The sequence below is a fragment of the Drosophila mojavensis genome, unplaced genomic scaffold, assembly GCF_018153725.1.
Source record: "Drosophila mojavensis isolate 15081-1352.22 unplaced genomic scaffold, ASM1815372v1 contig_16, whole genome shotgun sequence".
Lineage (NCBI taxonomy): Eukaryota > Metazoa > Arthropoda > Insecta > Diptera > Drosophilidae > Drosophila > Drosophila mojavensis.
The window spans coordinates 4,827,718-4,855,658 of record NW_025318693.1 but is presented as its reverse complement, the minus strand read 5'-3'; the positions used below and the strand labels follow the sequence as shown (position 1 = coordinate 4,855,658).

The following is a 27,941-nucleotide window of genomic DNA, read 5'->3' as shown; positions in this document are numbered from 1 at the left end:
TCGTTAGAAATCGCTTCAAATTTGTTGCATACCGAGCGGCACTGGCAAATGAACGCACGGCATTCGCCTGCGTTCCGCCCGCCCGCCCGACTGCCCGACTGCCGGCCTGCCTGCCTGCCTGCCTGTCCGTATGCCCGCCGTGGAGCAACGTGTCGCTCGTGCGTGCCTGTTAACGGGCAGTCAACGTTCAGCCTTCAAATCGCGCAGTTCGGCGCGGCAGCAGCCTCCATCGGCCGAAACAGTAGCCGACGCAGCTCTTCCAGCAGTCCGTGTGTGCAGGTGCGTGTGTGTAAGTGCGTATGCGTGAGTGACTCCTGATCAGTTGCCTCCATTGAAGCCGCTTGCTGTGCACATCGCGCGAAGGTGCAAGCACGAAACTGCCGAGTGCAAGATTCGAGTGTGATTCCAAATCGAAGACATCTAGTGGCGGGGGTTTATTGGCCCGATATCAACTCAAACTCGAGCTCAAACTCAAATGGTCGGCAGCAATTGGCAACAATTTGATAATTTGCCTGATTACAAAAGGGCGTGGCAGAGGCACTGGCCTAGCGCCAGGCTGCATGCAGTGTTCCACTGAACTGTTATTTAGTGCCATTGAAAACACACAGAGACACACACACACGCAGACAGAAAGTGAAGCACAGTTGCCGTCGAATGGTCACGTCTTGGCCATGTTATAGTCGTGGCTAATAATAAATGACTCTGCAGTCGGAGGCGCACGGCAAAAAACTGTTGAAAATATGCAATTTCCGTTGGGGAAATGTGGCATGACGATGACTGGGCACAGCTCAGCACACGCCTAGGAGACGTTGATTTACACAGTGTTTATGCTGCATTCACAATTGTATAAGTGCATATGTGCACATGTGTGTGCCGTCTGCAAAATGGAAAATGGGAAATGCATATGCATATGCGCCTAACGCTAATGAATAGAACAATCGAGGCCAGCAGCAGCTGCAGCAATAATGCTTGGAGCCAATAAGTACACGTCGAGCCACTCAGCCAAAGGACGCAATAATTAGACATAACAATCAAGGCCAAAATGCCATGCCACAATCGCCTGGCGAATTGTTGTTCGTTCTGAGATTGCACTTCGATTGCACATACTACCGCACGCAGCGGCTGTAAGAGAACCAGCCAGCTTATTGTCCCCCAGTCCCCTCATCCAACTCGCCCAACTGCCAGCCCCACCCCCCTCGAAAGCAATATGATAAATGCCATAAGCGCCGCAACGGCCATCGCAGCTCTGTCCGCCGCCATGGCGGCTGCGGCTGCCTCTAATCATGGCGGTGGCAACAACAGAAACCTCACCGAGGCCACTTTACTGCCGGGCAGCAATGCCAGCAGCAGCAGCAATCACAGTGGCACTGGCAGCCGACGCAACCACAGCGGGCTGTTGGCCGTCGATCACCTGCCGCTGCAACTGACAACGGCCAAAGTGGATCTGGAGCTGGAAATCGACATTCAACTGCTGACAAATGGCTACGACGGCACTACGGTAAGTTAATGGGCATGGCACATCGATTGTGAATGGGTTTATCGGTATGGCTTAGATTGCTTTATGTCCTCGGAATGCCCGTAAAATTATCCTTTGCCACACAAAAGATTCAGGTATTGCTATTGACTCACATGCTCACTCACATTTAGTCGGCTACAAGACTACGGCAGCCATCGGCCATCGGCCATCGGCCATCAGCCAAGCCTCACCAGGCATCCGGCATCAGCTTTTATGAACTCACTTTTATTACGCGCGCGCATATCCTTAAACATTGTAGCTTGATTGCATGTGGTTTATGGAGCGTATACGCAATAAATATCTGCACTAGCCTTTAACCTCGCCCGATGCACGAGTTGTCATGCGCAAACAACAACCAAAGAATAGAAAATCGCCGAAAAGAAGGCGTCCGTCTGCTGGACATTGTGGTAATCGAGAGTCGATATGTGATTACGCGTCTCAGTATATGAGAATAGAATACTATTAATACTATCCATAAATGAAAATAAACACATAAAGCTTGGTTCATTTTAAACTTTAGTTTGCCGAGACAAACTTGTAATATTACAACAAAACTGATAATATAAAGAGCATATAAAAGCTAGATACGAAAACATGTTCACCTTCCCTTAAGCTCTTCAGGTTTGTATTGATGGGTAATAAACTTGGTCAGTGACATATTTGAGCTGGAAAGTGTAATCATACTAAAAAAGATAAAGAATAAAAAAAGATAAATAATATAAATAATAAAATAAAATGCAACAAATTTGCTATTATCATATCTAGAATAAATAAATATCTCTAGTTGAATCAACTATAGCACATTAAAAGTTATTTTAGTTAATGCTTAATTTAATATTAGATGTTCTAGTACACATTAGTTAAAGCCAGATTATGGCTATCCATACATATGAGACTTTCCATAGTTACCCACGCTATAGTTTATTGAAATAATCACGAACTATGGCTGGGGATTGGGGGGATGATAATATGCTTATATAAATAGTATGTGTCTTTCTATTTCATTGCTCAGTAACCAGGTGCTAAATGGATATTAATGTGGGACTCATTAGCAGAACACGCACAGGCGAAACTTTTCACGAGTTAGATATGGGTAAATCTATATGTATACAATATTTATATGTATGTATGTATATTCGTATACATATATATGGATGCGATGTATGTATATATCGATGCATAATCCACTTTTGAAAAGGGTGCACAGATGGTAGGGGTAATGCGCGGCGGTGCCAAACTTTATCCTGTATTTGGCTAACGAAAAATTTACGTGCCACGTAAAGGATATGAAAAGTACTCGGAATATATGTATATATATGGATGCTGTCACACAGATACAAATTCAGAGCGCACCATATAGTATTTATTCGTAGTCCGCATCCCATCCATACAACGATAAAGTTTGCTCTGTGCTGAACTGTTTGCACGCTTAACTTTCAATCGAATGTAAATAATGACTAGAACGAAGTTGACGTGCAGTGCTTTGAGAATAACCCTGTTGCGGTCGCTGTTGCTGTTGCCATTGCTGCTGACTCACCTACGCACGCACCTGTCCTAACAAGCAGCAATTAGCAATATTCATCGTTAAACAGTTTATGTCTAAATGGACCTCTAACTAATTAAACGAGCAATTGCGAAAAGTGGAAGGGCTATTAACAACATTATAATGCGGAAACTATGGCAACATTGTTCATAACGTAATTTGTGTCAATTTGCCTAACAATGTTGTCAACTTAATTGTCAATCAAACATTTGCATAACTTTCGAAAAGCACATCTAATCGATAAATTGCAAAGTTTGCATACATTTTTGGTGGAGAATTTGTTGTCGACTGCCATTGAAATTGGTATTGCAACAGAGCAACATTTGAAAGAACAAAATATGCTCATATTAAACTTGCATGTGTATGAGTTTTTGTTTGCCCATTCAACTTGAAGATAAACGGGTATATTTGTTGGTGCACTTATGGCAAAGAATTGAAGAGAATAATAATAGAAAAATAATAACAGAGATAATTGATAATAGAGAACAGAGATTAATGCAGATAAGATACTCTTAAACAGACTGAAGGACTGAGTTGTATATATTCAAGATACTAGTAAACTGAAAATTGAAATGAATTAAAAATGTAACATAATTGTGAATTTGTAGTCTTTAAGAGGTATTCAAGTTTCTTACAGAAATGAAACCCAAAACGATACGGTAGAAGTCTTATCAAAATAAAAATAAGTAAATAAATATAAAATCTGTATGTATAAGCATATTAACATTTGTACAAGATATCTGCTAGTTAGGCACTTCCGGGCTATGCTTATTTTTTCTAAGCTCTCGCCCTGGCAGGCATTTTGCATTTAGAGTGCAAAACGCATGCGACGCATTGTGCAATCCAATTGAATTATTAATCCACACGTCCGACTTTTTCCGTTGCCCTGGGATGTGCAAATGCGCACACACCCATATAGCCCACACACCCATACAACCACACAGTGACGCTATTGTTGCCATTATTATTTGTCTGCGATTCTGTGTTGGATTTAATTCGGCATTCTCCATTAGCCGGCAGGAGAAGCACAAAATGCCCAGTTTTTGCCATTGTTCGGCATAGCTACGAAGTAGTAATAATAATAATAATAAAATATTAATAGCATTAGCCATTGTTGATGTTTCACAATGTAGCGTTTATTGTCCCATATTTGCCCCTGCTATGACAACAGCCCACAGGCTGTTGTCGGTCAAATACAATGCAAACAGAATCGCGCAAAATGTGGGCCTTGGTGCCAATTGAAATGTGCAAACATTTCCGCCAATAATTTGTTGAATTCGATTAGGATTGTATCGCTGCCAGTGGGCGTGACAAGCGGCATCGATTACCGGTCAATCAGACTGCGAAGGGAATAGCACATACCTCTAATAATGGTTCAACAACAATTTGCTGGTTCAGCGAACATATATCTATAATTTGGGGCAGATATATTTCTGAAAGCTAATCAGATAACGTTTTTATAAATAATCAGTTTATCTCGCTATAATTAAAATTTGTATCCGAACTAAAAATGTAAATGCAAACATTTATTGTGATGTGGCACAAGTGAATTAAATCATCAGTAAAGGTGAGAGAATCGCAGCAATTGAATTTTATTAGCAGGATTTAAATACCACCAACCATGTGTGTATGTGTGTGTGTGTGTGTGTGTGTGTGGGTGTGCGTGCTGTTGGCAGATGCCTGACGTTATTATGGGAACAAATGAACACAATGTCTGGGTGCAATGCGCTCATTCTAGCCTGGCCATAAATTGGGTCACAAATAAAAACCACAAAAAGGGAATGCAGACAAGCACACACACACACACCCCCACCCATACGCACACACTTACTCATAGCTCGTTGGCCAGTTGCAATGCTGTGTAGGTGTGAGACTGTGTGTCTGCCATTTAGCCGCTTAGGGGAAGCGACTCTGGTCTTTTCACACCTCTACTTAGCCATTAAGCTTAACCACAGTAGCCGCAACGTTTGTATGGATGTTGCCATATAATTGCTCAGAACATTATGTCCTTTGCCACTCTATATATATATATGTCTGTCATCTTGTTTCTCTCTCTCTCTCTCTCTCTGTCGCTCTCTGTCTGTCTTGTGGAGCAAATGAGAATAGTACTTTCTGATTTTTATGTTGTCTGCATTTCAGTTTTCAGTGATAGGTCGTCTCCTTTTGACGAGGGTCAGATGGCAGGAAAAGATTTTTCAATGCCGCACAGTCCAAGGGTTTCATTAAACCCAAAAGGCTCCGCTTTTTATTGACCATAAAACATTAGCCGTTTTTTTGCTACTTTCATTACGTACTTTTTATTGTGGATTTCCAGCCATTGCCCTATTCATGCTGGGATCGATGAGTGCAGCTCAAGCCCTGCAAGTGGAGCATGTAATTGCGATACAACAATGAACAGACATTGGCCACGATGCACAAGTTACTTGGACTAGAAATTTGCAATAAAATCGAGTCCGTTGAGGATGTTCCAAAAAGTTGATAACTGAAATAAGTCGAGAACTATTTATAATTTGCCATTCAGCAGCCGCAATGGCATTCCAAGTGTGTGTGTGTGTGAGTGTGTGAGAGTGTGTGGGAGTGTAGGTCTTTATTTTTGGATAAATGTGCAACAATAAATAGAGCTCAGGGTGAGTGCAGAGAATGGCAGGAGCAGATCTCTTTGGCTTTAAGCTCACAGAATAAGAGGTGCAGCTGCGAGGTTGAGTGTGTTGGTGATGTAGCAGAGGAGCGCAGCCTTCAGCGCGCGCTGAGGTACAGTGAGCCACAGTGCCACTCGCTTTACAAGTCTTCCACTCAAATCCACTTGCATGGCAAGTGCAAAAAATGCGGCACATGGCAGAAAATCGATTGGCTTTCACTGCTAGTTAAAGTGTGATGAAGCAGCAACACCAAGGCAGCAAAAGCAGGATATGCAGATTGAAATCGGCAGTCGACTCGTCGTCGATTGACAGTTTGCAAATCGCAATCAGCTTAAGTCAACTTGCTTTCGAGTGGCGTGCAACAAGCCCAAGTGCTCTAGCAGCTAATTATTGTGCTGTTGATAGCCTGAAAATCTGCGAGGCAATCGATTGCTTCATCTGATCTCATCTCAGAGCAGAGCGGAGGAGAGCAGGTGACGTTGACATAGCCAAACAATTACACAGCTAATTGACAGTTTGCCACAGCAGCTCCGTCAGATGGAAACCGTAGCACAGCTCTTGATAAATTAGCATCTACCTCTATTTGTTGCATTGCAATTGTCAAACACACACACACGCAAACTGATTGTAGTGGGAGATGCTAATTTATCTAGTTCTGTATTCGATATATATATACATACGATATGTGTATGTATGCAAATGTATTTGAGCACGTTCCCCAATTATTAACATTCAAACAATTATCATGCTCATGATTACAGTTGATCTAAAGTGTATTCTATGTGAGACTGCACAAGATAACAAATCGTGTAGATAAGCTACAAACTGGGTCAGTTGACAGCTGCAGAGTTCACAAGCTCAGAGGTCGATTGGTAAAGGGAGGGGAGAAGAGATACAGAGGGCTGTATTCGGCCATGAAGAATCTTAATAACTTTTATGCATTGGAGCACTCGCCCAAAAAACGAGAGAGAGAGAGAGAGAGGCTGAGAACCTTTTTAATTATTTATCAAGTGCATAAATTGGATATGTGCAAAAGAGATTACGTTGGGCGTGATAGCTGCCACCTCGGAAGTTGGTTGAGTCCAAGTTCAAATCAGACCCGAGTGTCCTGGGAGTAGATAATGTTCTGTTTGCGTGCGAAACTTATCTAATTAATGCTTTAATAATTGAAATTGCCATCAAGCACTCAACGCATACATTTTTTAAGGCCGCAAGTCCTTGGCCATAAAATATGTTATCGTGTTTCTGCCATGGCATTTCTTTCCATTAAATACTCATTTGCATTTGTGCAGAGGCTCGTTAAGGCCTTTAAAAATTTCATAGATGCTTTGCTTCAATTATGATGAGCTGCCAGATTTGACAGGCAGCACATGTGGAGCGGCTGTTGCATACTTTTGGGCGTGCCGGAGAGCCCAAGTGTCGCAGTGTCTATTTGCGTAATTACAATGGCTCCAACATTGTGTCTGCTGTGAGTGTGTTTCAGCCATGTTGACATGACTTTCAGCTGCGTTTAATTATGCCAAATGCCAACAATGAACTCAAACAAGTCGCAGACAGTGTCAGCCAAACATATATACACACACACACACACACACACAGGGCATGTGCCTTGACAATCGTAGACGAATGCAAACAGGCACAACTCCTCTGCAGCATGTGAACATGTGGAAACAAGGCGCTGCCCTGCCAGCTGGATGCAATTGTCAACTGGCGCAGAGCCATTGACAGCGCAAACAATGGCACAATGAACACTCTGACAATTGTTATTGCAGCATATATTTTCATTGAGTGGGTGGGCGGGGCAAGAATGAAGCGTGCTGTCAGAAGGCGAGCATAAGAATAGGCATTTGAACAGTTGGAGAAGCCAAAGCAGAAATCGTACCAATGTTTTTGTAGGCTGTTTCTTTGCTCTTTGATTTCAAATGTCGAATATATTTATTTAAAATAGAAATTCAAGTGATTTAAGCCACATCCTTTGCTCTAACTCAATACAAACTTTAAATGTCTCCTTATGGAGCGTGCTAAAATGTCAACACTCACATAACATAAATAGACGTACGTTGTATGTGTGCCAGCAATCAGACCAAGGGATGACTTCGGGCTTAAGAAACTTTTTAAAGTCGACTTCAGGCTTTGGGCTGCCTTAGCAAATATTTGCGCAGCGCATAAATCAGCATGTTAGCACAGTTATTATCATATCTATAAGCAAGTCGAGCAGCACCATGCTGTGCATACACTAATATATATACGCTTCATTCTGCCCAATTTCACGACTTGCCAAACTAAATACGTGTTGCAAGTATGACTGTGTGTGTGCATGTGTGTGTGTGTGTGTGTGGTAAATAGAGCTGAGCAGGAAACTCCTACGAATTTTCATGTTTATTATGTGAATTTAAATTTATGCTAATCATTGTTGTGGCTTGTCTGATCGTAAAGTGCAAGCTAACCATGCCACAGTTTACGAAAGCTAGCAAAATAAGCAACAGCCTGTGGTATGTGTGGGCTTAACAATGAATACATATTGAATACATGTTACCTTTCTACACATAGAAGTTCATCGTGTGCTGGGGTTTCGTTCTGGAATCTGAATTATTCAGGCGTTGCAGTTAAAGGCTGCTTTAAATCATCGCCGACAGAAGCTGCAAAGTTTTATTAGCTGATTTCTATTAAGCTTAGTGCAGTCAGCCAGCTGAAAAAAAAAAAAATTGCTTATGCACAGGAAATCTAGCACTTCGTTCGGAATGTGCCAATGTAATCTAAGAGCAGTCGATTCGAATAAAACTGTCGACTGAAAGCAGCCAGTTAAATAACGAGCTTAGTTGCAGCGGTGTCAAGCGAAAGGACAAAGGAAATAAAACTGAAACAGTCACAATGCCCGGGGTCGAGTAGGGCGTGCGTGACTAGAAAATACCCTTAACCTCGTATTGAGCAGCTTTTTCAATTATTTGCACTTACTTCTATACACAAGCAACTACTTTTACTGCCAGAGCTCTTGGTCGCTAAGGGAAATGCTTTCTTTATCTACTTTAGAAAAATTGTCAGCACATAAATATGTAGTATAAATACTCATTTATCTTCTATTATATGGAATATTAAAATTCATTTAACTGCATATAATAAATAGGATATGACTAATATATCTGTGTATGTCCTACATGGTAGCTGACTTAAATTTAGTATCATATGACGTGTAGCGTTTAGAGATGTTGTTTTGTACCAACAATACAAGCTGCATTGATGCATTTGCAGCCGTTACAAATTCCAACAACACACAAAGGAAATATCAAAGAACTATCGTGTACAGATACGCTACAGTTGAGTCACGAACTCAAATGTTTATTTATTTATTTATTTTTTTTTTTTTTTGTGATAAAATGTACCGAAGACAGCTAGCCAGACCTCTTGTGCCGGATATTGGCTAGTATCACATAGATTTATAAGGCATTCGTTCCGGATATTGGCCAGTGTCTTGTTGACTTATAATTTATCAGATACTGGTCAATATACAAAATAAACGCTGGCTCCCTGCAGTTACATTTACATCAGATGTTACCATAAAGTTGTGTATATATAAATATATTTTTTATTAGAATAAAATCCCACAAATAGATTTAATAAACATTGCTTTAATACATATTTATGCTGTTTGTAAATTGCTCAATGAGCTGACTTCAAAGTAATTTCCCATTAAAATATTTGCATTCTTGTGAAATACTTGAAAGCGGCTTTTTGAAACCTAAGCAACTATTTTCGTATACTTCCTGCTTGTTTGTTCTGGCAATAAAAAGCGAAAAGGAGGATGGGGAGCGAAACAAGAAAAAAAAAAAAAAAAAAAAAAAAACAGCAGTTCAAGTGGCGGAACTGCTTAGATGACACTGTAAATGTACTAAAGTACACAGGCTCCATTGGGCCGTAAAGCTGGCGAATGGAACGTAAATGGAAACTCAACTCAGCTGCAGAGCTTGATGTCGCTGCTGGTTTTGCTTATTATGCGCGTTCGTGGGCTGTTGCCGTGTCGTGCCTGTAAATCACACTACTTCCGACGCGTCGGGCGCTCATATTTGCACTTATACACTCGCCTACATGGCGAACGCACAGAAAGCCGACACTCAGACAGCCAATTGGGCGGACAGATAAAGGAGGCGTGCTGCCGAAGGGAACAGTATCAACAGCTGTTGCTGTTGTTGCTCTTGTTGCTATGATTGTTGTGTTTTGTTTTTGTCATTGTTGTTGGGTGCACAGGTTCTGCGACTCGCCTCCTGCGCAATATTATTGTAGTCGACTTTGTTGCGTTGCTCGCTTGGCTGCCGCCATTGGGCAATTTGTGTGGCTGTAAGTGTAAGTGTCCGTTTTTACTCTGGGTGTGTGTGTGTGGTGGTGTGTACTGGTGTGTGGGTGTGCGTTTAATCAACGCATTGTACCATTTAACTTTACAAACAAAACCTAAGCGCCTACACACACACATACACACACACACACAAGACCACTTTAATTCAAAGCAACATCCTGCGGCGTGTTGATTTTTGTGCCCGTTCTGTTGCTCTTGCTTATCTCGTACACTGCCTGCCTTATCGGGAGCAGCTTAATAACAATCCGGCCACATAAAAATACTTGAAAGTGCTCCTTAAAAATGTATGACATTTCGCATTGGTCACCGAAGGCCAACTGGCATTGCCCCACTGAAGCTGGGCTGGAGCTGGCACCGTTGCACTAAAAACATAAAACGTTCTTATTTTCTTCGAAATTGTTGTTTAAAAATTTATCCAAAAATCGACAAAGAAGACTTTTAGCGCCTTGCTGCTAAGTATTTGGCAACTGGAGCTCAACAAAAAGTACAATTCATGCGGCATACAAATAAAAACGAAAATAAAAAGCAACATACATTTCTTCATACCTAAATGGCTTGGTATTAATGTAGAACGAAAAGAACAAATATTTTAAGATTTAAGAGTTCAAAGTGCTATTTGTATATGTATTTTCTTTATATATAGTTGTGCCAATAAAATTCTATCTTACAATGAGAAATAGAAGATGGCTTTACCTAGCTTATATTATTATACCCCTATATATTTAATTTATTTTTATATTAAAATCTTTGCAGAACACTGTAACATTTAATACAAGTCCGTAATGTTAGACATAGAAATAAATTGATTTGTTTAGGGAAATATAAAATATATTTATTGCCTGATATTTAATCGTCAGTTTGATCATTCATTTCGCATAATTTAAGTAATTATTTAAAGCTTTACTCATTCCATCAGCTAACAAATTTAGAACTAGAAAAACTTCAGAGGGCGACCCTCTCTAGCTGCTCCATGACATTTGTTGTTCACTTTTTATTGCCAATTAAATGCTGCAGCTGCTGTTTCAGCTCTCGCATCTGGAATCTAACTTTTCTAATTCTGTTACACATTCACTCACAAAATGCTCTGTTGTCTATGAAACAGATTCAGCTCAGACTCTTGCCCTTGCTAATTGTTTCAATTGTAAAATAGTTAAAATTAGAAATTTAATTAACAACAAGCAATGACATTAAATGTAGCCTTACATACGGCTTAGCGTAGCTACTTTGGTTAGTTATATGTTGCATTGATTGCGAATGGGTAGAGAGAAGAAAAAGAAAACGGCAAATAAGTCTTCTATAGTGCTTGACTGTTAGTGTCCCTGGCCTGGGTTTTCCAAATAAAATATTTTAGTATATAGGATAAATAGTATTAATTTCTAAATCACTTAAAGGTCTTCTATATTAGCACTAAAACTTTTTTCCATGTACATATATTTTTTCGCACCTGCATATACTACATATTTTATTATTATTATTAGAGAAGAAAGTCTCCAATAATTTACATTTAATACCGTGTGAATAAATAAAAAAAAAAAATAAAATTTTTTTATGGCAAATTGTGTTTATTCAAAAAAAAAAAAAAAGTTTGGTAACTCTCACTGTAAATGAAAGCACGAAGCATCAAGATAGCAACAAATAACATTAATTTTTGTATCATGAGCCACAAATCATGCGATTCCATATCTTAAAAGACTGCCAATATATAAAAATACAATATGCTATGAAAATTATCATAAAAATAACGGTGTGCTTCTCCCCTTTCTTGTGGCAGCATTCATGCCGTTATGTCTGACATCATTTAAAATCTGTTCATTTAATGAATATGTTTCCGTCAGCCCATGAAACAGAAAAGTAAATTTATATCGTATTTCATTTTTAATCTCAAGTGTCTGTATGATGGATGCACAGGATGGTTTAATGGCCAAGGGATTGAAGCTCTGAAGCTGTTTGCGCCAATTAACTTTGTTTATGGCAAATGCATGCGTAATCCTTAAATATCTCAGCCATTAGCATTTATTATGATGTATAAAAGCTTTTATATTGCTAGCCGACTTAGTTGGCTGTATATTGTCTGGTATTCAATTTTGGCCATCCACAGAAAAAGCCATTCATATTGTTTGCATGCAGAGCAACGATACGAAGTCGCCGTTTCAGATGCCTTTGAGCTACTCAATTACTCACTGAAACATAATTATTTTATTATGCACTTGACTTAAATATTGTCTACGTAAATATTGAATTTGAAATTAGGCTTTTAAAATATTCAAATTAAATTAAATTTAGGATTCTGTCCGTCAGAACTTAACAGATCATAGCGACTTAATATTCATTATTGATTTGATTGAATGAGCTCATATCCGCAACATTAAGCCTACACTTTTGACGTTTTAATGAAATAATCATCACACTTACCGCCCTTGCCACCTGTTCGCCCCTCAGCCCGCAGCAAGTTAAATATACTTTTGCAGCAGCAGCGCTTTTATGTTTAAATTAATTAATTGCATATGTCAGCGGTTTTGTAGCTGGTTTTTAGCCCATCACATTTGCATTTTCGTTGCTTATGTTTTGTGTGTGAGCCATTGCTGTGGTAAATGAATGTTTCACATACGCCGCGTGGGCCCAACAATGCGCTAAATTGACTGCGAGAGAGCAGACAGCTTTGAATACTCTGCAAGAAGTGAAACTTTTTCAATTAACAAGTTGCCATTAGCAGTTGGTTGAACTTCTGTTAGATATATAATATATTATATTCATATATGTATTTATATATATATATTTGATCCAGTTTTATTTTTAATAGAGGTTAGTTATTGCTTTCCAACTGAGATATTTATCAAGATATTAGTTAGATAGCAAAGCTGCAAATTATTGCAATATGACTGCGATGTAAGCCTTTAATAAAATACTATACGTATGTCGGCTGCTGAAGGTCTTGCTCCTTCATTATTATTCCCAGGGCTTGTCTGGTATGCATATTAATGCTGACGAGTGGACCAGCCCCAAGCATGGCTTCAAATGGTTTTGGCGTTTTAATTGCATTTTTTTGGTATTTTATATTGTGTTGTCGAAGAAGGCTTCACATCGAATCGTTTCTCAGTTTTGGTTTGAAATCGAATTAGATTCATGCATGCATGCATAGCATAGGCCAGCAACCAGGGGCGATGATGACCCAGCCACTGAAATGCCAACATGCAAATACATTTCCCAAATGCCAAACTCACAGAGACTAGAGTCTACTTGCCCACTTGCCGCAAAACCCCAAAGCCAATTCGCATTGAGTGAGGCATCTATGCGGACAACAATAGTTGCAAATTGATTATAGAATAGCCCAGACATCTATCATTTAAAACGTGATGGAGCAGAGGCTCAAGTTTGTCGATTTTAATTATGAATAATGCGGTTTAGTGCGCCTAGCCAAGTGATTCGCTCCTGGGCAACTGCATGTGCCAAATGATTGATAGTTGCTATGTGGGCCAAGTCAACGGCAGGAGCAGGACATGTGGAGCAGAGGCCACAAACCGCAGGGCTTGGGCTGTCAAAGAACCCGTCCTGCATGCCGGGGCCAGAGTCAAGGCAAACACGACGTAATTGAAAATTGGACTCATGCGAAATAGAGTCTGGAGTTTAATTAGTGTAAAATGTTTCATTCTGCAGCAGCTTGTGTCATATTCAGAATTTATATATTTAATTAGCTTAGCGTGAGGACAAGTCAAAGTCTTTGATGTTAATTAAAAGTTGTCGCAGCGCCGTGCTCTCGTTATGCCTCAAAATTCGCGCCGCCTTGTGTTTTGTGTGGCAACTTGAATGCCACGTAATTAGAGGAGAATTTAGTAGGGACAAAGGATAATATTCTGATGCTGGCAGCTGTTGACACTTTACAGATCTGGAGCATACAGCATACTCTTAAAGGTTCCATCTTGATTACACTAAAAGTCACTAAAATTTAATTTTATATCTTTGCAGCTGACATCGTACTACAATGAAACGAGCTGGACTAACGCCTCTGAAATGGATACAATAGTGGGTGAGGAACCGGAAGAGCTCTCGCTTGTGTCAATTGTAGTTGTTGGTAAAGTAAATGTCGTTGAACGTGTAACAAGCGAAACAGACACCAGCACCGCCACCACCCGCACTACCCACACCACTCGCACCACCACATGTTCGCACACTTCACCACTTTTCACAGTATCGAGTAAAATATTTGCTGTTCAATTAGTGCACAGAAACGTATGTGGCTTACAATACAAGCAGACACGTATACATGTATACACGTATACACACACGCACACGCACACGCTCGACCCCTCATAAGTATGCTATGTTTATGAATGTTCACGTTTCTTACGTCCAATACATATACGTTTAATCCGCCACTCTCTGTCCCGCCCATAGGCGTCTTTCTATCGGTTCTGATATTCCTCTCGGTCGCCGGAAATATTCTCGTCTGCCTGGCCATCTACACGGAGCGCAGCCTGCGCCGCATTGGCAATCTGTTCCTGGCCTCATTAGCGATTGCGGATCTGTTCGTGGCCTCTCTGGTGATGACATTTGCTGGCGTCAACGATTTGCTGGGTAAGTGTGAATATCATACGCAGACAGTGGAGCTCAAAATTCGAAATTGAAGTTCTCGAGCCACAAATTTATGTAAAATGCTGCAGGCTGTCGTGCAAAAGCGAATCTTCGATGGGGCTAATGGAACCACAGTCAGCTGGCTGGCAGAGGAGCCCGCTTGACATGCCTGGCAGCGCTTAAAGCGGGCTCCTCGTATGGCTTGGTGCAATGCCTTTTAAAGTGTCAGCTGCTCCGCTGAGCCGGCTGAGTGGTCGCAAAGCACACCGAGCATTAGCCTGTCCTGCACTGAGTGCACAATGCACTTTCACTCGGCAAAAAGGTGAAACAACTCAGGCAACACGAATGCTTATTTGATGTATGCTCATATCTAAGCCGAGTTTCATTGCTCTCAGCCTGCATACAAAATGCAGCTGCTGCCATAAACCCAGCCAGTACGACTTATTATTGGCCATAAAAGTATAGCTGTCGAGATGGCTATAACTAGACCACCAGCAGCAGTTGACCATTTGAGAGCCTCTGAATTGATGTACTAAAACCGCCAGCTAAAAATTAAAAAAGTACAAATTCTAAGCAAATAGCAGGCAAATCAAAGGAATCACTTTGAAGACTTGCTACTTGCCGGCAGCGACAATTGCCTACATAGGAGAAGAGTCCCACATGCAGCTGACATCAATGCTTGCTCAGTATTTACTCAATGGGGAGGGCGAGATGCGAAGTATACATACATATATATGTATGTATATATGTTTATATGAAAAAAATAAAACATGGGAAGCAGCTGGCCAGGCATTGCTTGGAGGAAATGTGTTGAAGTCTAGTGATGCGTTACCTCGGCAACAGAAAATACAGGAACTGGGCGACACACCGCCTTCAACGCGCTCCCCATATATGTGGCTCGATGTATGGCTGTCGTTCCGTTTGTCTGCCTGTGCGTGAAAATAATAAACGACTTTGCTACTTCGAGATGGATCCAGAGCTTGAATCCGAATCCAGGCGCCGTTCTTGAGGCTCCTCTTAGTGGTGGTGGTGTTGTTGTTGCTGCTGCGTAAGCAGAAAGTGTGAAAAAATAAATAAAAATGCTCTGGCTGCAGAGTGTTGAAGACAAACAGCATCTGGAGTGCCAGCAGAGGTGCCTGAGGGCCAGCCAGCACACATACATACATATGTATATGCCGAAGTACACATGTGAATTGAGAGCTGTTGAGTCAAATTATTTTCGACAAAGTGCCGGCAAACATGAACCTGTGTGGGTGCCAGTAAAACAACATTTGGCATGCTCCAAGGCTGGCAAATCAGCAAATAAACGCACAAGCGCCAGCATATTTATACAAATTTGAGCAACAACACGGGCCACAGGGAAGCTGCGAGGTGGCAACAGCTGCGCCAGCTCAAAAAATACACACGCAAAGTCATTGAGTATATATGGTCTATATATACTCCTATAGTGGGTTGGGCATAACCAATAAGTATTTATAGATATATATATGTATATATGGCTGGTTTGAATAGCTTGACGAGGTTTCGTGGCAGCCGGGAGCAATGCAAAAGATCTAACAATGCAATTGTCAAGTATATAACTCTGTGTAGTCCTCACTTACAAGGCTGTCTGATATACATATATACATATATAAATAAATGCGCGAATCATCGCCCATTCAGTATATCGTACTATATACGTTTTTTAACTGTATAATTCCAATTTAATTTCTGCTTTCCTTTATTGAATTAAATTACTTCAGCATTAAACAATAGTTTTTGCTCAAACTTTGACATTTTTATTTTCGGTTGCTCCTTTTACTGTTGCGCGAAATGAGTTTTACTCATCTGTAGTAAAATATTAATAGATGAATGACAAAGTTCAGAGGATCTCAAAATGTAAGGATGGATTTATGACTGTCGTCAGAGTTATGGGCGCAGATGGCATAACCAGATAGAGAAAGAAATTACGTAATCGATAGCCTGCATTCAGTACTGCACTTTGCGACGGCAGATAATCGCCTGAGACGGGCTAAGCCCTTTTTGTTGATGCGCCGCATCCTGTGCGCTAAAGAGCCATATCCTGTGACATGGCTGGCGTGGCGTAAAGGCTAAGGCGGACGTATAAGTATGACGTATGTGTATCATTAAATGTCATGAAGTCAGCGCACACCCACGCATGCTGAATAAATATGTTTGGGCTATGAGATCTGATATTAAATTTATTATAGCTAAGCATTTATATGTTTTGCGTGCGATGCTGATTTCCTTCACGCGTGCAGCGTTCAGCGTTCAGTGGACAGAGCGCCGGACATCCGCTCGGGTTGTTGGTTGAGAGCACGTAGATTACTTCGCCGGTTGGGGATTTTTTTTTTTTTTTTTTTTTTGTTCAGAGTCCTTTTCCGTAATTGCACTGCATTTATGGAAATGCTATCAAAAAGGGATCGCTGTATCGCCAGCAAAAATCAAATGTAAATAACATATGAGACATGCTTTTGCAGGCAGCCATCCTGATGTCTGCAGCGAAACAGGAAACGGAAATTAATTTATGAAATCGTTTAAACCCAATTTGCGTTATGAATAAGTAAATACAAGCACTCATGTTATCACGAGCTCTGCAGTTACGAAAACATGATCGAAAGCCAGATACCATAAACTTTGTCGAGAGCCATTTCACTTGATTGAGTTTGGGAAATTGTTTTCAACTCTAACTTGAGGCAGTTGGCAAGATTGTATTGCATGTGGCAAAACGATTTGTGTTGACTTTAAGATAGAAAAGACCTTTAAGACACTTTCTCGCATAGTCGACTTAGAGTTATGTGGAAAATAGAAAAGCTGTCTGGTAGATTTGCCATTGATAAATATATATGTTTCCTTACCATACGCAAATAACTTTCATTCGCTGACCATGCCCTTTTATAGCAGCTTGACTGTGAAGCCTTGACATTTATATGGCTCTGCGGTCCTTTTCCGCTCGTTACAGCCTCTGCTGGCTGTCGAGAAAATTAAGAATTTGCCAGTGACTCCTGACGGCCGGAACGTGGCAATTTCCGCTCCAGCTCATGCATAGTCACTTAAATTGCATTTGTACAGTGAGTCGGTCGTATTGGAGGAGTCATTAAGTATTTTAAACAAGCAATTAGTGCGACAGTTACTCAATCATTCGCCAATCAATCAATTATTCAATCAATAATTTGCCGTTTACTTCTTTGATTACAGGCTATTGGATCTTTGGCGCAGAGTTTTGTGATACGTGGGTGGCCTTTGATGTCATGTGCTCGACAGCCTCCATTTTGAATCTGTGCGCCATATCCATGGACCGTTACATACACATCAAGGATCCGCTCAGGTGAGTGCCATAACTAATCATGCTGACGACAATGCTGATGCCACTGTCACATGCATGAATAATACAATTTGTCAATAGCCCCAGCTGCCTGTCATCGCGTCCTTCGCACGAGCCTATCCAAAATCCAAAATTAATTGTTCATGGAATCTGACCGAGGGCTCAGTTGAAACCGAACTATGCGTGGAGTGGAGTAGAATAGCGCAGAGTGCAAGCCCCATTTAGTTTAGCATTGACTCTCAGTCTCATGCATGGCTGTTGTTGTACTTATATGTCAGCAATTGAGTGGAAATATTATTGATGTGACATTGACGCTCCCGATGGAGGACCGACTAAATATCGATTTATTAAAAACAGACAGGTGAACTGACACCAGCCTCCTCCCCTGCCTAGCCCCCATCCATAAATATACCGAAGAGCAGCAACCGCCCTCATGCATATTACTCATCCGCCGCGTTGCCATGCACGTCACGTTTCACATTGCCAGCGTTTTGGTCGTTCACTTTGTGGCTCCACAGACACTCGACTTGTTTATGGCGCCGCCTCTCATTAATCGCAGCCCATAATTGTTTCATTAGTAACAGATTTATGGGGGATTACCGATATTTATATATAGACATATATATTTCTTTTTTGCCGACTAACAGGATCAGTATGCTGACTGCATTTTTAGCCATTGTATATAAGAGTTTGCTAAGCACTTTCGCTGCCTCACCAGACACTGATTTGTTGGCTTAGCTTACTATCTACTTTAATTTATTCAGCAAGTCATTGTGCTTAAAGCTGTTAGAGTGCTCTACAATTGAAATCAGAACTGATGTAAGTTGAACATTTCTGCAGTCTCATGTGTAGCATCTGAATTTCAGATTTTAATTGAAAACAATTGCAGATTGTGTCAAGAATTCTGAAATAATTTACTACGAAATTTTGATGTGCTTCTTCTAGAGCACAGGCAATAAAAAATTCCGACCATTAGCAGTGCTCGAGCACCATTATTTCTTAAAGACGCACAAAATTCACCTGCTTCCAATTTAATTTCACACACTAGTAGACAAGTATTTACGAGTGTAAAAGCGTGTGTGTGCGTGTGTCTGTGTGTGTCTGCTGTTCGGCCAAACGCAATGAAATTGTGCCAAGTCCTCAGTTTAACTTCTACAGCTGGGTGTGACATAATGTCTTGTTCGGCTGCTTGTACTGCATTTTGTCAGATTTGCCAGTTTTGTCGTCTGCGGGCGCTATGCAAGCTGCGTGTGCGATTGCTTTGTGGTAGCTGAGATTGTTGGCCCTGCAGCCCGAATTGGCTGTCTAAGAATGTAACCGGCACAAAGGACAAGCGATTCGTTTGTACCTCGCATTGTGGCTTAACAATTGTGGGTTAATTAAATTTGTTTTTGCCAATTCCGCAACGCAAAAAATCGAGGAGGAAACCAACAATTTCATTCAGAAAGCCAAACAATTTTTGGACAAAATCAAACGAACATTTATGACATGTCAGCAACATGTCACAAACAGAACAAACAATAGAATAACCACACACACACACACGCAGACAGACATGTCCTACAGGTTTTGTATCATTTTTGGTGTGTGTGCATGTGCTAGAAATTGCGCTGGCCAAGGAAAAATTCAAAGCAGCAAGACAAATGAAATTTATGTGCCTCAATGGCTGCGAGGGACCTGCCACCAAGCGATTTCAGGCAGTAGAATTTGAAAAAAAAAGAAGAGCAAAAAAAAAGAACTTAGCTGCTGTCCACATATGACGACGAGACACTTCTGGCTGTGAGTGGCACGTTAGCAGCTGCTGTTGCAAATAGCCGTAATAAATGCTTTGATGCTATTTTCAGTGCAAGCCAAAAGTGGAAAAATATTTTCTGCTCACCACAGCCACAGCTACAGCCACAGCTACTGGCACAGCCACAGCCACAGCCACAGCCACATCATACCCCTTTTGGCTTGCTGTCCATCATCTCTCTATTTATGTGCACAGTCTCTAGGTTACTGTCGCCTGACACACCTGCCAAGTCTACGGCGAAACTTTATTTGTTTATTAAGAATGTTACACACTAATTCTTCGGCAGCTCCAGCCACTGCTGCTGCTGCGTTCCAATGGAGTCATGTTCTTCTTTATTGGCAACACTTTCAGCGCATAATGAGTTGATGCTGGAGCACACTTCATTGAGTTGGCAAAGTTAACGTGCTCGTAAATTTTGCAAATTGAGGTGGCGAAAATATTTGAATGCGAAAAGTCAGCTTGCGCTTTTTTAGTTCACAGCTGCTACAGTGGCTGCGCATTATAAAGCCATAGAGCATTTTATATTGAGAGACAGTTAATTAACTCATCATTTTGAAATAATTGGCAGTTCAGCGTAATTAACGCGATGTTCTTGGGCTGGCCGCAACGTCAACATCGACATCAACATCATTTCATTCATATTTTCCATTGTACTCAAGGCGTTTGAGCGATAATGCTCATAAGACTCAATATTATTTTTAAATTATCTCGGACCAAATAATTTGTATTGAAGAGCGTTGGCGTGGCAGGTAACAAAAGCATTGCCTACTTTCCTGCAAATTTGCGCGTGTCCTGCGGTTCAATTTAAATACAATGAAATCGAGTTTGGCTTCTGGACTCGCCATGAATTTCTGGCCCAAGTGTGTCTGCGGCTGTACTTAAGGCGTCAAGCTTCTGGCCTAGCACACCTGCGAGTAAGCCACGCTCAGTCTCACAGGCATCACATCTCACACTCTACTACATTTGTATACCCTTGCTGAGGACGTCCTTAAGTGCTGTCGTAAGGAATGTAACTTCCAAACTGTATTCATTTTTGTTCAACAATTTCTTAAGAACATTCTAAATAATAAATAATGCGAAATGTAATTGAAATTGAATTTTAGCTAGGCAACCAGTTTGTCCTTTTTCCCTTTTATCTTTGACCAATGAATGAAACTATGTTTTCTTAGAACTCATTATCTAACATTTAATCTGCAAATATTTTCTTAAGAGCGAATAAAAAGAGATTTCTAAGAAACTGTTTTATACATTTATAGTAATGCATACTTGCTTAATAAATCCTTTACTAAATCTTATTAGGATTAGTTCCATATATGTAAAGTATATGACAGGGATCACAAATCTAGATGTGTTTTACATAAGGATGCGTTGACCATTAATGAATTTCAAATTCAATGAAGAGTATTTGATCTTCGTCTGAAGCTAGATAGACATAATAAAGCTGACGGATGAGGGTGCGTCTGCGTCTGAATGCTGCCTGTCTAGCGGTATTAGTGCCAGCCCTGAAGAACCTTGGCAGCAGGCTTGGCACTGGGCTTGGGTTGCTCTTTATGCAAATCTGATTTATTTGCATGTCAAAGTAGGGACAGCATTTGTGTTCTTCAGTTTTTCTCGCCGTGGCGCGACGTGTCAAAGTTCGCGAACTGTTTGGGGCTGGGCGTCTCATTAGGACGCCCACCTCTGGCGTAGAGAAATTTGTCGTATTTTCCCAGCGTCTTAGAATAATTGCAAGCGTTTAATTTAATTGCGCCTGCCCAGATTTGTGCACAGCCAGCGAAAATTGGCGAAAAAAGAAATAATTTGAATGAAAAGCGCGTGGAAATCTAATTAGAAGCAGCCGCTGACAAAGTTAAAATTATGCCAGATATAAGGAAGAGCACTTTTGTTGTTGTTGTATTTTTTGTATTTTCTGTTGGTTTTGTTTTATGCGCTAAAGTTGAATCTGGTGGCGCCTGTCATCGTCGTAACTGTCAGGGCCAGAGCAAACATATGTGTGCACACTCGTATCATGCATAAAATTCACTTTAAACTGCAATAAAAAGCGACGCAAACTTTTTATGTCATCCGCATGCAGGAGAGGGCAAGAGGGAAATGGGGTTGGGGCTGGGGCAAATAGGTGTTATATGCGTGCGTGAGCGAGAGGTATAACAGTTAAGCGACAAAAGCGAACGAGAATGTCGCTTTGGGAATGTTTGTAATTGTGTTTTGGCCTGGCTGGGCCTGGGCCTGGGCCTGGGCTGGGTAAGCACTCTCTCCACTATGCCCGCAACACTTGAAAAAAACAACAGCAATAACGGCAACAATCGCAACATCGTGTGCTTGCAACATTTAAGCACTCACTGTGCAAAACGCTCATAAAACCGCATATGACAAGAGGCAAACAAAATAAACGTCAGAGTTAGCCGAGCTATGCAGCCCCAGCCCACACACACACACACACACACACACACGCACAGCTAGCACAGTGCGTGCCTGTCTCTAATTTCTTGAGTGCGTGCAGCACACTCACACACACATAAGGGCAATATTAAATGCAAATGCGGGCGAACTTTCCTCTAGAACTGAGACACACACACACTGACAGAGAGTCACACGATTTCAATTAGCTCTTTGGGGTATGATTGGTTGCTCCATCAGTGGACGCGTCTAGCCCCACTTGGCACATGGTAAACTCTTTGGAGCAATAGGACTGTCAGGTATTGGCACTTACTTTCAGTGTCTGTGCCAGTTCCTGTGCTCCGATGGGCTTCAATGGGCTTACGGACGGGGACGTGGTGGCAACTAAATGGCTACCGGTGCGGGCTGATGTCGTCGCTGCTCGAATAGAAATCAATTTTGGTGGCACATGAAATCGAATTTGTTTGTGAATACAATTACCAAAACTTCCTTTTCCGCTTTGTTGTCCTTTCGGCCTCCCCCGCCCACCTGCTGCAGACGCCTCTGTCATCTTTAGTATTTTCGGTCTGCACGTTGACTGAGTGCGTCTTTGAATTGAAATTGAATTATTTTGTTTGATTTCCTGCCCATGTCTGCCGCACAGCCGGCGGTTACATTCGCACAAGCCAAAATGCGGCAGCATATGCCGATGTGTACACACACACAAGCATACATGAGCACACACACACACACACAGTGGGCCATAAAATGCCATCAGCTTTCTGCGTTTCTGCCTGCTCATTTCCGTTGCTGTAAATGCAAATTGTGCGACCGTTGTCAAAATCGAAGTGCTACAAAAATCCATACACGATGATTTGCATATGTACACAGAGCGGAGCTAGGCCTACATACATACATACTAGTACATCCGTATATCCCCGCACAGCCCTTGGAGAATGCGTCGTGTTCAATGGTTTGTGCTGCGGTTGGGCTTTTGGCTCAGGCTGATTTGGCACCGCCTGCGCTGTTCGGGTAATTAATGACATGCAGGCGAACCGCAGTGGCCATTACACGACTGTTCCATGCGCACCTTTTGGCCGGCTGAATTTCGGCACCGCGCTGCACCGCAACAGTTGGCGCCGCTTGCTCTCGGAAATTGGTGACGCCCCGAAATGCCCTCAGCACCCAAAGCCGCAATCATAATGTGCGACTCTTTCTTCTGACTCTTGCCATGGACAACTCCTGCTGCCGTTGCTTATCCATTTTACTGCAGGCAACCGCAAGGGACAATCACAAGCACTTCCTTTACTCAAAATTGATGTGGTCCTCTTTCTCTTTCTCTTTTTGTGACTTTCATTACAGATACGGCCGATGGGTGACACGCCGGGTGGCTGTTATAACCATTGCAGCTATTTGGCTGCTGGCCGCATTCGTCTCGTTTGTGCCCATCTCGCTGGGGATCCATCGACCCGACCAGCCGCTGATTTTCATGGATAATGGCAAGAAGTATCCCACATGCGCACTGGACCTGACACCCACGTACGCTGTCGTCTCCAGCTGTATCAGCTTCTACTTTCCCTGTGTGGTCATGATTGGCATCTACTGTCGGTGAGTATGGTTAGATAAGTACCGTCATAAACTTCTATGAAACATGGCCCAAAACATCTCGGGCCACAATTATTCAGCGCCCAGATATGAAAGCAGAAACAAAAGGAATAGCAAATGTAATGGGAAAACTTTCAAATGAAAATGGTTGGCATACCACATCTGAGATATGCAGAGTCAACAGCTAAACTTATATATATCTTTGCCTTACGACACTTGGAGTTTTGCTCAAAATAAAATGCAAGCAGGATATACTAAATCGATCTCAAATATATATTTAGATCAAGGTCCTTTCAATTATGGATTGCTTGGCTTACAAAAGAATTTATTGCAGCCAGAATATAAATAATAATTAAGGCAATTAACCTATAAACAAATTGATGACGAACTAGGTCAACAATTAAATGTGGCTTGAGCAAATATAATAAGAACTTAAATATTTTTATGTGCTACGCAAAGTCGTAAGACGGAAATAATAAAATAATGGCAAACACTTTTGAAATTACTTTCGTAATGCTGAAAGGCCGTCAGAACCTCGACGCTGATGTGGCCCAGACACGAGATCGGCTGCATTGGGATAACTTGAAGTTAGAAGCTGAAACTGGGGTGTTGGTTGGGTGTTGAGTGCTGTGAGTGCTGGGAGTCCTGAGAGTGCTGGGAGTGGGACGACAAGCAAATAAAGCAAACAAATAAGCACACGCATTAGTGTCCAGCTAAGTAATCCCTGAGCTAAGCCAAAGGCGGGCAGAGGGCGTGTGCGAAAAGGGCTAAACAATGGGTGTAGGGGCGGCAACAGGATGCCAACATCATCATCATCATCATCATCACAGACAGCACTGCGATAGGTCCGCTCATCAGAAAAATAGCCGACGGCGTTGGGCACGTTGCCATTTTAGCTTAACGAGATTTGCGGCCAATGGGCAACTAGGCAACAAATGGAGACAAGCTGTTCGCCCATCGAGCTGAGGCTTCGGGCATCCACTAAAGCATCTAGTGGCTGCCAGTGAAATGCTCTATCAAATTTCGTTTGAATTACAGAGTAAATAGACTTTTATCGCCATAATTTGTGCGTAGCCATCTTATCCTTTTCATGTTTCCATCCGGACCGTATGCTCGGTAAACGAGCCGCCATGTATGGCAGCACACGCCGTACACGCCGCAGAGCTGCGTTGCGTGTTGAGTATACGCACTGTGTGGCCCAGCAGACAGCTGTCGATTGCGAGCTGCTAGCCCAGTGGGAGTTCCCTGGGGCGGGCTGATAATTGGCAGGGCTGCAAGAGTAAATAATTATCATATCACTTATGACAATAGGCGGCAGACAGAAACACTCAGGTCAACAACTAGATAGACACTAATCAAATGCCCTTCCATTGAAATTATATAAGGCGGATAACATTTCATTTTCGATAGGTTCGTTAGGCAATCGTTGCTTGAGGGTCGAGCTACTATTCCTATTATCAAATTACGTTAGATTAAGCAGAGAGCGCATATCTTATAATCGTAGTCAAATCAGGGCATAGGCTATTAATAAAAGAGAAAATTAGCTTTAGGCATTTTCTAAAAATCTTGAAATTGATTAACTGTAATCCAATTTTCGTATAAGATCGATTAATTATCTGAACTCGTGTACTCTCCACTCCGCAGGCTCTACTGCTATGCCCAGAAACACGTGAAGTCAATTAAGGCGGTAACAAGACCCGGCGAGGTGGCCGAGAAGCAACGATACAAGAGCATACGTCGGCCCAAGAACCAGCCGAAGAAGTTCAAGGTGCGCAATCTGCACCACAGCTCGCCCTATCACGTGTCCGATCACAAGGCAGCCGTCACCGTGGGCGTCATAATGGGCGTATTCCTCATATGCTGGGTGCCGTTCTTCTGCGTGAATATCACGGCTGCCTTCTGCAAGACGTGCATCGGCGGCCAGACATTCAAGATACTCACCTGGCTGGGCTACTCGAACTCCGCTTTCAATCCGATCATCTACTCAATTTTTAACAAGGAGTTCAGGGATGCGTTCAAGCGCATCCTGACCATGCGCAATCCGTGGTGCTGCGCCCAGGACGTGGGCAACATACATCCACGCAATAGCGATCGATTCATCACCGACTATGCCGCCAAGAATGTTGTGGTCATGAACTCGGGCCGCTCCAGTGCCGAGCTGGAGCAGGTGTCTGCGATTTGACCAAAACGCACCGGCAACGCAACCAATTGGCTTCTGTGCAGCGGCTGCTGCACTGGCAGCGGCTTGAATGTGGACGACGACGATGATGGTGTTCTGACCACAAGGTACGTTCCATGAGATTCGGTCGCGGCGGCCACAACGACCATCGTGGAGACAGTGGAGGCCGCTCAAATGGAAACGGAGCTTGTCTAAAGCTGGTCAGCAATTGGGTTCCTACACGCATCTATCCATGCGTAACACTCCCAGCCCAGCCCAAAGCTCGATTACCCCAATCCCAAAGCAAATGCAGAGCCTGTAAGTATTATCAGCGTATTCTAGTATCCTAAGCAATCTACTACTAACAAGCCGTCATTTGTGACAGTGTTTATTCTTAATCGTAAACATAAGTTACAACTTGATAAATGTGTGAAACAACTTACTAATTAGCAACCGAGTCGTGATTAGGTCTAAGATCCCCACTCACCAAAGAGCTTCTAAATACGTGTAGTTGATCCCTTAAGATTCTGTTAAGATTCAAGCCAAGCAACGGCAACAATCAATAGCCGTTAACAATACAATAAAACACAATTTGCATGTGGCCAAGAGCTCGAATGAATATCGTTTGCTGTAATACCATTGTAGCATCCTAACAAGGAGCTGAAGATGTGATTATTATGACTAAGCCAGCTAAGGGCATCAGTCAAATAAATTTCACAATCGGACAATATACATCCACCGACACACACACACGCACACACACATATAGAGAGACACGGATTGACACAGTTTCATTCAAGACCAACAACAAAACGTGGCACTCGCTTGCATTTTCCACACACGGGTAGCAAACGAAGCTTTACATTTGAATTATTATTGTAAATTTATATGGCAAAGCGGTACATGTCGAGGAGTCAGCGTGCCATAAAGCTGCCAACAGCACACATAAATCATTCAGAGAATTATGTCGATTTGGGAGCATTATAAGTAAAATGTTGAAATCCCCAGCGTTTACTATTTCGCTTATGTTAGTATCGAATTTCTCAATCTGATTTATATTTATGCAAATTTATTGCTTGTTGCAATGCGCATTCATTCATTTGGGCTGTCAAACTGTAAGAACATCAACTAATATGCATTTAATAAGCACAATTTTGATTAGCAACTCGAGTGTTAGGCAGTCGGTAAAAAGAATACAACTGTTGAAAGCCGGCAGAGTTGAAATTTTAATTTGCCTTCAACTGTGATTGACAGTCCCGAAATTGAGGCGAAATAAAAACGCCAAGTTGCTTAGGGGCTGAGCATTGCTCCCTGATTGCCGAATGATTTAATGAGCCGCACCTGAAGCGCCGCAATGCGGATTCGTTCTGTTGACGGCGATAACACCTTAACTACTCAACGACACCCACCGCCCCCCACCTCCACTGGCCCTTCCCAGCCTTGTCTGCCTGTCAGACGGCAGATAATGAACATGTGGCCCGCTGGCTGCCGGCCCAGTGGGCCGTTCGCCGCTGAAGGGAAACAAATGTAAACAGTTTGCGTTTCATGCCAAGACAACACAATCCGCTCTCCATCCTCAGTCATATAATGAAAAATTACGCTGCTTTAGCTTCTCTTCGTGCTTCTTTCTTCTGTCTGCCTTGTTTTGCTTTCGGTTTGAGGCTACAGACACATTTTCCCTTTAGTATTTGTGTGTGCCGGAATCCCTTGCGGCTCCCTTCAGCCACCTCCTTACCGCAACGCAACTCTTTGCTCTGTTAATTATGTGTAGTCCCTGACAATCCGCTCAAATATTCGTAATCAAGCTTATGTCTTCTTTTTATACCCATTACGCAAAGAAAATAATCAATCGGGTATAAGCTTGTGCAATTATTATATTATATTGGAAAAACATATGGATTTAGGAAATTTTTTTGAGGTATTCTACAACAATTTATAAAAAAGTCCATAAATATTGGGGCTGGACCCTATCCACTTTGTGTGTTAAATTTATAAAGTTAATTGATCAATTACCATTTATGAATGTCTTTTTTGAATATTTCTAAGCAAATAATAAATTTTAACCTTTGA

General features: G+C 41.9%; 1 protein-coding gene across 2 annotated transcripts; it reads left to right on the top strand.

Annotated features, from left to right (window-relative positions):
• The first annotated feature begins 38 nt into the window (after nt 1–38).
• LOC6573410 (dopamine receptor 1) lies at nt 39–27,941 on the top strand. 2 transcript variants are annotated; one of them, XM_032732654.2, is made up of 6 exons: nt 39–1,498; nt 14,010–14,070; nt 14,439–14,618; nt 17,814–17,943; nt 23,471–23,716; nt 25,358–27,941. In XM_032732654.2, exons 1-6 carry the CDS (start codon nt 1,208–1,210, stop codon nt 25,893–25,895), a joined length of 1,446 nt encoding a protein of 481 aa, XP_032588545.1. In that variant the 5' UTR covers nt 39–1,207; the 3' UTR covers nt 25,896–27,941. The 2 variants fall into 2 exon arrangements, with proteins under 2 accessions (XP_032588545.1, XP_001999491.3); XM_001999455.4 differs by having other exon boundaries at nt 40–1,498; nt 14,010–14,115.

Bases quoted from the DNA above. Each gene is read 5' to 3' on its own strand.
- LOC6573410 (XM_001999455.4), top strand. From the start codon at position 1,208: ATGATAAATGCCATAAGCGCCGCAACGGCCATCGCAGCTCTGTCCGCC. The intron at 1,499-14,009 runs GTAAGTTAATGG...ATATCTTTGCAG, and splicing joins ATGGCTACGACGGCACTACG to CTGACATCGTACTACAATGA. The intron at 14,116-14,438 runs GTAAAGTAAATG...TCCCGCCCATAG, and splicing joins TGTGTCAATTGTAGTTGTTG to GCGTCTTTCTATCGGTTCTG.